Below are 12,876 nucleotides of genomic sequence, written 5' to 3' on the forward strand. Positions count from 1 at the left end.
TGTGGACACTACCAGCAGAGGGTAGTCGTGTACTTACAGCAGCCTCGCCTTTCAGCAACTGGAGAGAAGTTCAGTAGTGGTGGGTCCTGAAGTGAACTGATGTGTTACTTCAGGTAAAAATCATAAAGCTCAACAGCCCAAAAGAAACTCCTCAACAGATACTTTTCACCTGAAAATGACAAGTAACGTCAATGCGGCGCAGCTTGGCAGGTAGGCTACATTAGTGATACCAACAACGTTGTCCCGTACAAGATATTTAAGGAATATCAAAGATGACACAGTATTTTGTTAAACAGGCAAAAACCATAGTAACAGCAGGCGAAAATTTAACATTACATCCACAGGGACTAATTTAAATTCTGTACGACAGTGTTTTGTTGGTAAATGAGACAGACTATAAAACAATGATGATTAATTAAATTTAAATAATTAATGTACGTTATTACCCCAGTGGCATTAAATGAGTAATTTGAGGGTTATTCCCTAGAGTCGCACGTAGCGGTTAGCTTACTACAGCTAGTGCTAACATTAAGTGTGCGCCTTGCTAATCGACACCTGACTACAACAACATGAAACTTCAGTTCCTACAGGAAACACAAACACTGCAGTTAATGTTCAGGAATTGTCAAAAGAAATAAACATGCTAATGCTAATGTATATGTTTACAGCAAAAGAATAATAAATAACAATAATAAATAACTATAAATCATGCCTGTGCTGTGACTTATCATTGCACAAGACATGATATCTACCTAAATATTCCAGTATCCCTCATTTCACAATTTCTGACTCAAACTGAAAGGAGATTAATATTCAACATTAATATTTGCAGGTGCCATGGTTATACACAATTCACACATACATTAAAATCATCATTACATAATAATCAAGTATATATCAATTTTTAGTGCATACATTTCCATTATTATGAAACACCCTCCTCATTTGGATAGAAACTGGCTCAACCAATCGCAGTAATGCCTTAAGACAACCTCTAATTTTAAATAATGTCCTATAGACACTTTCAACATTGCATTAGCATCAGACTTTGTATTAGAAAGTATTACCCTGTACGCATTCTGCAATACAGGTTAGCAGTTAATTGGATTTCATAATGCTATAATATTTTTTTGACTGAAGCAAAATGATCAGTATTAAAATCACAATGTTATCACATATCTAAACATTTGGTAGTCCTTTACAAATCACTACAGGTGCTTTCAACTTAGCATAAAGCCCAGGAACAGAAACACATGTTTGCACATTTTTGTGAGCTAGATGAAATCTCTTCAGTTTACTGAAGCATTTTGCCATGAATTTTTGATTTGGCAAAGTGGTAACTGATGATTGTAGCCAGTAACAGTAACTTGGTTTGAAACTGCTCACTTGCTTAAAGATTTAAAAGTGCTTATCCTTATCATCAAAGTGTTTCAATCATGGAAATGGACCAATAATAGAAGAAAATACTGTGAATGGCACAATATAATGTCATTTATCATTTTCCTGCAGCATAGTGAATTTACAAATAGCAAACTCTGATCTAAATTAATTCCATCTCTGTTAAAGTCATACCCAGGTATGATTAGGTTAGCCATGTTCTGCTGGTTTTTATAGTGTGATGAATTTAATATAATTTGAACAAATAATTTTCTGCCCCTTAGTGTGATGTTACATTTAAAAAAGAAGATATTAACTGTCTAATGCTTTCAGTCTGCAGATACCTCCCAAGGGAAGGGAAGGGACCATCAGCATTGACGGCCAATAGGAACAGCGTCTCAGGAATAATGCTGTTATTATGTTAATGACCCTAAACAGCCTGTTTCATAAAAGGTGGGTGTGGCACACTGGAAACCAAATGACTTTAAACAAACAGCCTGTGGTATAAACAGACATCACATACAACATCACATACAACAAAGGCCTTTATATATAAAAGTTTGTCAGAAAGCATTTTCACCCCATGTTAATTGCTAATCCACCTTTAAAGCAATAACACATTACTACTATTACCTTTCTTCATTGTAAATCCTTTATTTCTGGATGGTTAGGAAATATATATATTTTACTTCAAAGTCAAGGTGAAACTAAAAAACGTTGGCTTCAGTCATGTCCACTGGGTCAAATAAAAAGCAGGTAAAGTGCCCAGCAATTTGACCTGGATCTCCATCATGCTTTTGAGCTCCAACAGCTGACATTGTTTCGATCTTTTATTTCACTATTTCTAAAACTCTGAAATATACATTACAATATACACAAGGACACATGTATAATCTGATGCAATCCACTACAAAAATACCCTGCAATGTAAATGCCATTAGATACAATGTTAGCCCTAATTATACTGGTAACAATGTAAAGTTATCTATGAAATTGAATTATAGAATGACATAGTAAACAGTATGCATAATCCTGAATAACTCGACTACTGTAAATACTACATTAACACAGCGAGAGATCTTTGTTAGCCTCCTGAAGGAAGCTAATCTTTTCTTAGTGGACCATGTGATGATCATTCCTCCAGTAAAGGCTCATAAGTGGATGGTGTTAAAGTTTCCGTGGCCTAGTTAGACACAGCTTTTTCACATTATTTTCAAACCCACCCCAGCTTTTATCAGACCCACTCTGTGGCCAAGGACTGGTGAGTAACATTTGCTCAGGAAATTAGAAGTTGGAGTGAAGACTGTATGGTGAGAACTGAGCGGTTCTCCTGCAGATTTCTTCTGAGCTCTCCTCCAGCTTAAACAGTTGTCACAGGCTGACGCAAACCCACAGATTTCCTGAGAACTGGGTGCAAAGGCGGACCAGGATCTCTTGACACAGAACAAAATACAATCTTTTCAGAGAAAGGCCCAAGAAGAACGTGCTCAGTCATCCCTTTCCTGCACACCAGTTTAAACTCCTTTAAGAACACAAAAACATGTTTTTGGAAAGATGTAAGGTCAAAGATATAAGATGCAGTTGCACTTGAGAAGTCAAAGGAAGTTATTTGATAGGACTTGTCAGCACACTGTGCTGAAATGAAGTGCACCTAGAGGGGAAAATGCAGGGCAGAGTGACAGATTGAGACATTCTGACTTTCTGTGGAGAAATCCTCCATAATCTTTATCAGAATGGTGCAACTGTATCTGTTTAGAGAGGTTATTCTGTAACACCTCATTTTCCACCAGTTACAAGCAAAGTTTGACTCATGTCAATAAGTTGTTGTGTTCACAGCCCAAGAAGAATTACTTTTGCTGATTTCACAGACAAACATATTGTTATGGGGTTATGTCTTCTAACATTTTCAACAATAGAACATTAGCAATGGCTACACACTAATGTCAGAAACATTATGAGGACTTATGGTGCTCTGTCATGGCTGACACTGTGGAGTCAGTTGTTACACATTAAAATTGAACACATCTTAAGCAACGCCACGTCCAAGTTACTAATTACACCACTGATCTTACACATGGAGATCAGTTTTCTCATCATGGTTAGTACTACTCAGCCTGTAAAAATAGTAGTGTAAGCTCTTACGTATGTGGCTTTGGATGGGGCTGTCTAAAGTTTATGATGTCATTAGAGTTATCTTGGTTTGGAGTTGACACTATAAATCTTGTACAGAGAGCCTACTCTGTCAACTCTAGAAATATGTGGGCATTTACCAGGCAGGGAAAGGTTATAATGGGAAATGTAGTATTAAGTAGTAAGCATTTTTGGAGAATGATCACAGACACTGATTCTGACCATTTAAAAAAACAAACTGTCTAATGTGAATCCCCAAAACTTTATGGAAGTGCTTTACCAAATTGCTGGCATACCCCTTTTATGTTGATGATTAAAAAATACTCCAATTATAAGGCTGTGTTTTTTTCATAACAGTTCATTATGAATTGATTATTTGATTAATCCAGTTTATCCCAAGAAGCACCCACCCAGCTATCCCTGTGTTCTGCAGTCAGCTACAGTCTCATGTTACTGTAGATGTTCTTGAAACTGACCTATCAAATACAGATCGCCTGCAAAATACTCATGCACTCCTTCAGCTGTGGACTCAGATCAGTAACAACACATCCGTTATTGGCAAAGGTTTGCATATCGTTTCACTCAGAAGAATCTTAAATCATCCATGTGAAGAAAAGTGGCGAGGAAGGGAGGAGGGGGTGGGGGGGGAGGAGTCTGAGATTGACTTTCGCATCCATTCAGTCTTTCCTGCAGCAGCATTGAACTCGCCGAGAGAGAGAGAGAGAGAGAGAGAGAGGGAGGGAGAGAAGAGAGAGAGAAAAAAAGGCAGAAGCAGCCCAGTGCTATTATCGCCAAGGCTGCTATTGCTCACCCCCGGGCTTTGTGAAATGCACATCAAACGTGAATTGTTTTGCGATTCACCGAAGAGCACTAGTGGTGAAGAGGAGTGGTCGGGGACGGAGATCATTATGCACTTCTAGATCGACTGCGCCTTGAACGCAGCAGCAGCAGCAGCAGCAGCAGCAGCAACAACATCGCAGAGCCTCAAGTGCGTTTTATCTCCGAAGTTGTGTCAAAGCGGGCGATGATTCGCATTTGATTGTTGCTGAACTATCTGGAGAGGACTGCAGAAGGGCCAACGCTGCATTGTGGCAAACTGAGACGCTGATTCCTCCCCGAGGATTGCACAATCCGCTCTCGCCCAAAATGTCATCTCAGGCGAAAGTCAAGAAGGACAAAGAGATTATTGCCGAATATGAGACCCAAGTGAAAGGTTGGTAACGTACAGGCCTGATCGCATTGTTATTCAGCGTGTCAAGGCACTATTGCGTAACTTTACCACAAGCTTTATATGGCTTTCAGTGTGCAGTGCTGTGGGGTGGGACAGATTGTGTGGTAGTTGTAGATGACAGTCATTTTTTTTTTGACATATTCCGTGGAAAAATGTCTCGTAAATTCATAAGTCAGCCATTAACCCTGAGGTTATTATTTGAATCCAGTTGTACAACAATGAAGATGTAACTTGGCTGAACCGGTTTTTCCCTCTATACTGAAGATGACTGTGTGCTCTGATCCCAGAGCCTTAACATGCCTAGCCCTGCATGTGTGGCCATGTAAACCAGTGGAGCTTCATAATTTGTTTCAAAGTGCAGCTGGTATTTCTGTGAGACTGCTAATGTTGTGCATCCACCAAGGGAATGTACCAATTTATCTTGGAAATTTTTTTTCAAGTAGACTGGAGGTCATGCACCCCAGATACTCATACAAGGTTCTCAGAGACAGCTGTGTATGTTTTACAACTGCCTTTTGAAAAATAATTACTTAGAATTCTTACAATTTACATTTATTGATACTGTGATTTTTGTTTCCTGAAAGGATGATAGCATAGCTGTGAGCATTTTCCTGACACTCCTGGACAAAGTGTAATATCAGGAGGATGAGGGAATGCTAGAGAAGGTCACACAGCAAACAGTTCAGAAAGTCCATACATAATGTATGCTGTCTGCATGAATTATGAACCATGAAAGGATTTCACTGTCTGCCGCTAAATATGTGACTGGATAAACCACCCAGAGAGAGAACACAGTCAGGAACACTGACACTGTATCAGAACAGACAGGGCAGATTGTATAGAGGTGGGTTGTCTTCTCAGCCTTTTAGAGACAACTTCCCTGTAAGCTCTTCACACTTTGTGCATCACCTTGCAGTTATGGGTTTGCTCTGTGTAAATCAGGCTTTATAAAGACAGTGTGGGCGTCCTTTATTATTTTAAACCAGGAAAAGCTGATAACATTATTCAATTAGCAGGAAATTGATCAGCAACTATTTTAATAATGGAGTAATTGTTGAATGCTGTTTCCAAGCAAACTTGGCAAACATTTTCTATTTCCTGTTTCTTCATTTCAAGGATTTGCTGCTTTTCTTTGCTGTGACAATGAAGTGAAAGTAATTGGGTTTTGGACTTAAGAGATTTTAGGAAATTGTGAGAGTTTTTTTTCAACTATATTATAAAATTTTATTTACCAAACAATTTAGCAAATAATTGAGAAAATAATTTTTAGATTAATCAATAATAAAAGTAGGCTAATTGTTAGCTGCTGCCCTAAAAGCAGGATAACTTATGGCTATGGATATAACACTTATTATAGACATAATACACCATCATTGGAAGACTGGGCCTGAACTTTCTATTGAAATCATGTTAATGATGCTTAATCATTATTTAACGTCATTAACTAACTCACGGCGGTTGAAACCACATCACCAGAGCTCTTCAGTCAACCAGGTGTTATTTGACTGGTCAGCCATCAAACATGACAAAGTGCAGTTTTGGGCCTGGAATGTTGTTGCTTGACATGTTTGTCAGCATGATCTGCATTGCAGTTCAGAGAGTCAGCTGTATACAGATATGTGGACATGTCATACATGTGCTGCAATTGAAATGCAAATCATGCAGAATCTAACAGGCAAGAACTGCATTTTAGATTTTACCTTAGTTGTACCACAAGCCCATTTTATTTTATATTTAAGATTAAGATTATCTCCGCTCTCGTGTGTCTGTCCACTAAATATGAAGCAACAGTTAGCAGCCATTTAGCTGAGCTTAGCTTAAAGACTGGAAATAGGGGAACACAGCCAGCCTATATTTTTTGGCCAGGTGCAGTGACATCCTGGAGTCAAGAAGAGATACTCCAGCCCATAATCCAAACTTGTTTTTATGTTTATTTTTTTGTGCAGATAAAACAAACCAGATATAACCTGTTAATTAGTTTTAGAGGTGCTAGTGAGCAAATGTTGTGAGCCTGACAGAGCCAGGCTAGCTGTTTCCCCTTGCTTCCGCTTTTAATGCCAAGCTGTGCTAACTGGCAAGAAAAGAACTAAGCGTAACTGTAGCAATGCAGATTTTCTTATTATTTTGATTTTTCACCCTAACAGATATAAAAATATACAAAAACATTTTATCTATTCGTATAGCTGTTTATTATTTTCAGATGATATTAGCTCCACAGTCGAGCAAAAACTAATTCAAATATATGCCAAATCAGTGAAACCACATGGGAACTCGGTTTTCAAACCACCAAAGTGATGCCACTGAAATCAGTATAGGTGTGGGTGAAGGCAATAGCGTACCTGTGTAAATATGTTTTCCGTTTTCCTCTTACAAACTTAATTTAGACCTCACTGTTGTTGTACATATGTGGACCAAAGCTTGACAGCATGTGTCTGGAATGAAGGGTATGATTTGCATTTTGCAGACAGAGGTGCGGTTTACTTTCTCACTGTCCCTGTTTATGTGTTTGACTATTTCACACTCTTTCTTTTGCACTCTCACTCTCTCTCTCTCTCTCTCTCTTTCTCTCTCGCTCTCTCTGGTCTCCACACCAGCTTTGTGGCTGTGAGAGAGCCATCACAGCTCCGTCTCTCGTCTCGGTTTCAGGAAAAGCTTTTAAGCTGACATCTTAAGCTCATTTGCAAACTGGGCTTAGATGAGTTTGGAGCTGTGGGGGCTTTACTCTGACACTGACACTGGCCTCCAATAATGCTGAGTTGCTGACTGCACAGAAGTTCAGACACAAAACTAATGCACTTTGCGGTATTTTTGAACATGCCTTATTTCAGCAACAGTGGGGTCGTGATTGTTGTTGTGCTGGTGTGTGTTCTGATGGCTTCACAGGTCTGGGCCTGTGTTGAAGTTATTGTCACATGACATGTCTGATTCATTGATGACTGAATAGTTACTCATGGGCAGAAAATACTGCTGTTTATCATAACATTTAGTCATCATTTAGTCATTATCTTGTTTGTTTGTAACCAGAACATGAACATGTCTTCCTGAGAAGCAATTAAGACAGGTTTTTTCTATCCAAGGTTTGTAGGTGACCAACGTGAGGTATCTCTAAGCTTCCTGCCGATCCCAAAACTGAATCACAATTAAAGAAAATTGCTCTAATAAAGTGTATTACAAAACATTTACTGTAAGATTTGTTGTTGCTAGGGGAACGTATGCCAGTACGTAAGATTTGTGTAACTTAACCATGACTTTAAAGGGATTTCTGTCCTCAAAACATCAGAAAAGAAGAGAAATAAAAAAGCCCAAGATAAAATTATATGTAAAATTTGTGATATTTTGTTGTAGAAATTGATTTAGGTTATGCTGTCCTGCTGACAATGTGACTGTAACAAAATAGCATCTTACTATAGGCACTCCCACCGCCACTGTATTTGCTGCAGATATGCATTCCATTAGGAGCATGTAGACACACCCCTCTGTGTGTATTCATCATAATGAAAGAATGCTTAGACTGATACTGTCTTGAAATGTCAGGGTTGCGTTACGACAGTGAAACAATGTCTTTGTTGCCCTTGTCTTGGTAACGTGTATGAGACGCTGTGTTGCTGTGCTGACAGAGAAAACTGTTTGGAATTCTGCCCATTGTATCCTGGATTTTCCTGTCCTGTGGTTGCACAAATAGTGATGCCTTTCCTTGTTAGAAATATTTGAGTGGAGAGACAGAGAGGAAGAAATGTGAACTCAAGCAAATAGACTATAGAGGCATACCATAGTCATTAATGCATTCAGAAGACAAGTGTTCACAGAACACAGCCTTGATTTGTACCAAATTATGTCAACGTGTCAGTCTGGGTTAGGCCACATGTGACTAGCCACGCATGGCAAACTGCAGACACAGCCCCGGAGACTGTTACTGGCCATTGCTGTGTTAGGGTACTGTGGTGACAATGACTCCTCACTACGTGATATTTGCTGCTCTCTGCTGCAGTGATGCAGGAGCCTAACTAGCATCCCTGCAGGGCAAACCAATAGGTTCTCCCCATTTCATTACATTATATGTCGGAGATCCAAGCATGTAACCTCTGCAGATAAGGCCTCGTAACGGCTGAGCTCAAACAGGTACCTTACTTTTCTAAGGAATAAACCTTCAGACAGTATTCGCACGTGACAAAATTATTTGAATAGTGAATGTTATGTCAGTTGAGGGATGGTCTGTATTTGGTTGGCTTGATTTAAATTGTTATATATTTAAAAAGGTTAAACACCTGTATCATACTGTTGCTCAACAATACCCTGATACTCAATCACAACCAGAATGATGGCAGCCAGGAAAGGTCTTTTCTTCATTTTACTCTGCTTCAGTTTTGCCCTAAAGTGTCTGGAAGCAATTAATTTATACTCAGAATGCTAGTTAAAGTCACCAGAACATACCAGGATGTTAACCATATGGGTTAGGAGAAAAATAAACATTGCAAATGGGTAAAGTCCTATTAGTAAAATTTCCATAAGCCTTTGGGTGTGGAACATTATTCATTTGGGTTAAACACTGTTCCCAAGGCAGAATACCTGATGTGGCACATGACTCTGGCTGTATTCATTGACGAAAAACCTTTGCTCTTGTGAAATCAATAAAAAGATAGAAAAACAGACTTCATTTAGCTTTTGAGGCTTAGTTCTTGCAATGTTATTCACTTGAACTCCTCCCCAGCTTCCTCGTAATTATGCATTACTCTGCAAAGGCCTGAATCATTCATTGAATGTAGTGCAGTATTGCACAGTCCCTAGTAACAGTTTAAGTTCTAAAAATAACATGCTCACAGGAGAGCGAATGCAAATATCACGAGTCTATTTGATGTCTCGCTGATATAATTATGCACTTAAATCAGTTTAGATTTGCTTATTATATTGTCTGCTTATTCTATTACACTGTCACTGTGTGATTAGAAATGATTAAAGTCACATAGGCCAAAAAATTGTGTTGTTCAGTGCTCTATTTTAGCACAGAAGTACATCGCAGTGACATTTCTTTCTATTTTGAACTTGATTGCTGCCTCGTTCATCAGCACAGACTGTTTATTGAGTATACTTCGGAGCAGAGAAAGTTGCCCTTGTCCTTGGCCATTATGCTAAACAGACTGACTGCTGTGACTGTCAGAAGAGGGAGCTGGCCTGCTCCCATTGAGATGCCTCCAGAGGCATGTAACCAGGCAACTGGGCAACTATGGGGACCATGAGGGGTACATCTCCAAACAGCAAGGGACTACATATTTACTCTGTCTTCTTCGTTCTTGCTCATTCATTCATATTTTCACTCACACACTCACAGACGATGGGGGAGGCATTTTTGAAATCCTTTATTCTAGATACAGAAACAGCATTTAGAAGTGAACAAAAGGGCTTTTCTTCCACTGGGCCATCTTTTCCATTGATAAATTTCTACAGAGTTCCTTTGAGTGCACAGCAATCATATGCATGGTTGAAACAGTCTGTCATAATGGAATCCTCAGCCATCTCAATGTTGCTCAACTGCTTCTCATTGTCTTGTAGAGAGAGAAGCTTTGTTTAACCCCCTGTGTTTGTGTTTGTGTGTGTGTGTGTGTGTGCGCGCACGTGTGAGAAAGTGTGTATTATCCACACATTTGCCATATCCTTACAAACAGTGTGTAATAGAAAATATCAGTATTAATATTGCGATACTTAATTCACAGAACAGGCCTCGGTTCTGATTTATGGTTGATCCCCAGCAACACATTCAGTAGCCACTTAGCCACTGGATTTATGGCTGGCTTGCAATAAACAGTATATGGATGAAATAAAATAGGACCTGTATTCCTTTTCAGTGTTAATGTAAAACCATAAAAGTGTTGTTATTACTTCACTGGACATGTTTATCACCTGGAATCCCAAAGGTAATTAGTCACAGCCAACTATAGTACCGATACAGGCTGTGCAATACAAGAGGGAGTCTGTAGTTATTTAACAGTGGTCATTTTGAAAAACATAGATAGACTAATTACACTCTGAACACGCAAGCTACACTATTGAGATTTTCGGGACATAATAATGATGATTAACTTATTTTTTACTAACTGTAAGAGTAGGAAAACAATACCAGGAGGCTTCCTGGACATTGATTGTTAAACTCTGTGTAACAGACTGTGGGTGCTACGAATAGGAAATATTTTCCCAAAGTGAAATAATGCCTTATTAAGAATTTAATTCTGAAGTATCATATTCCACATGGGTCTATTTCTATATCTATAAAATGTCTGTTCGTAAATACCATATCAACCGAATTTTCAAATGTCGACCAAAACATAATTTTTCCTCATTCTCAGACTATGAAAAGGGGCAGTTAGTTTCCAAACCTCATAAGCAGAAAACCACAGCAATCTTTTAATCGAAAGAATGCCTGCAATTTGTTTTTTCAAGACAAACTTCTCTGAAGGCTCGCTCAGCACAATGCATTTTGAGAAGCTGACCTATTTTATATTTTCCGTGCTGTCTGCTGCAATCATCAGACATGCATCTCATACGCACGTGTGCTACCCCAGCATTTAGACACCCCCGCACTCCCTCCCTCCCACTCTATATACACACACACACACACACACACACACACACACACACACACACACACACACACACACACACACACACACACACACACACACACACGAACACATACAAACATACAGACAGCAGACAAATGCACTTTGACATCCAGTTTTATCCAATTATGATGACTTTGTTCTTTTATTAGTGCTTGTGCTGGCTTGACTGTGTCCTCACATATTTGTGTTTACTATATTATGTGCTTTGCATGATTCGCTACTGAAGGACTGTGGGTTAAAAGTTGACCTGCACCACTGTTTGGCAGGCAGAAGAGAGGCCCAGCATGTAAGCCCCCCCCCCCCAGAGAGGCTCTATTTATTCTGAAGGTGGTCTCCCTTTTTTTTGATATGCAGAGATCCGTAACCAGCTGGTGGAGCAGTTCCGTTGTCTGGAGCAGCAGTCCGAGTCCCGGCTGCAGCTGCTGCAGGACCTGCAGGAGTTCTTCCGTCGAAAAGCTGAACTCCAGCTCGAGTACTCCAGAGGCCTGGACAAACTGGCCGAGCGCTACTCCGCCAAGATCCGTACCTCCAGAGAGCACCAGCACTTCAAGTGAGTCTCGCCACTGTCTCTTTGCTAAGCACTGGAACATCTGTATCAAATGGGTTTGACTGATAAACAACTGTTACATATTTCATACTGATCACTGGCACGGCACAGAGATGGAAAAAAGAGAAAGGGGGGGAAAGAAATGAAGAATAAGCAACAAAAAGGAGAGGAGGGATAAAGCAGAAGAATTGACCTGAAATGAAGCCAGGGCTAAGGAAGCTTGTGGCCTCAGGCTGCTGTGTTCCTCCCAACTAGGTCAGACTCTTTATCCATCCCCCCTCTTTCTCAGTGGCTGTCATTTCATTTCCATTCTCAAACAACTTCACACTAGACTGCTACCCACTTACTCATATTTTGTCAATGGACACTGAGGAGTCCGGGGGAAGGAACAATATGGACTATTTTGCTCAGACCAACTTAAATCATTTTAACTGTTGGTGTAAGGGAGATCTGTAGTCATGAAACAAACATACCCTGCAGCATGTTGAGGAATTTCCTCTTAGATGCTCTGACCAGCCTGCAGCTCACTATGACTTTTAGATCATGTTCTGATTGTAAATGCTGCTTATGTGCGTGTGGTTGATTTTGAAGCAGTGATTATAGATAATATGAATGAAATAGAATAGATAACATCTTAGGCATCAAAGCTTGTTCTTCAGTTTGGAAATACACAAACTACACCAATTAAGGCTGCAAGATCAGTGACTCAATAGACTTTATTTTTTGTAGCACCTTTCATACAAGTTAGAGTGTTTTATAGAGGCTGATAATTAGACAGTACTAATGTAAACAGTAAAACAATTTCAGACCAAATGATGATGATGATGAAAAAATGCGTGAAAGCTCCAAAGAAATCGCGTTAGTGGGTCTTGAGTTAAGATTAATTAAAGAAATCTACTCCTCTGTAATACTCTGAACAGTAGTACTGGATTAGCAGTGTAGGGAATCAAACTTATCATATAAAGTACCACAGTACA

The 12,876-nt window shown here is 39.4% G+C and overlaps 1 protein-coding gene across 2 annotated transcripts in view; it reads left to right on the forward strand.

The window, feature by feature from the left end:
* Positions 1 to 4,252: 4,252 nt before the first annotated feature.
* LOC111222877 (SLIT-ROBO Rho GTPase-activating protein 3-like) overlaps positions 4,253 to 12,876 on the forward strand; it is a 31,782-nt gene continuing 23,158 nt past the window's right edge. For both annotated transcript variants that reach the window (XM_022746769.1, XM_022746770.1), the window contains exons 1-2: positions 4,253 to 4,720; positions 11,707 to 11,902. In XM_022746769.1, the coding sequence (XP_022602490.1) occupies positions 4,654 to 4,720; positions 11,707 to 11,902 (263 nt within the window). In that variant the 5' untranslated portion in view covers positions 4,253 to 4,653. The remainder of the gene's footprint in view (positions 4,721 to 11,706; positions 11,903 to 12,876) is intronic.

Source organism: Seriola dumerili, unplaced genomic scaffold (genome assembly GCF_002260705.1).
Source record: "Seriola dumerili isolate Sdu_G_001 unplaced genomic scaffold, Sdu_1.0 BDQW01000109.1, whole genome shotgun sequence".
Classification (NCBI taxonomy): domain Eukaryota; kingdom Metazoa; phylum Chordata; class Actinopteri; order Carangiformes; family Carangidae; genus Seriola; species Seriola dumerili.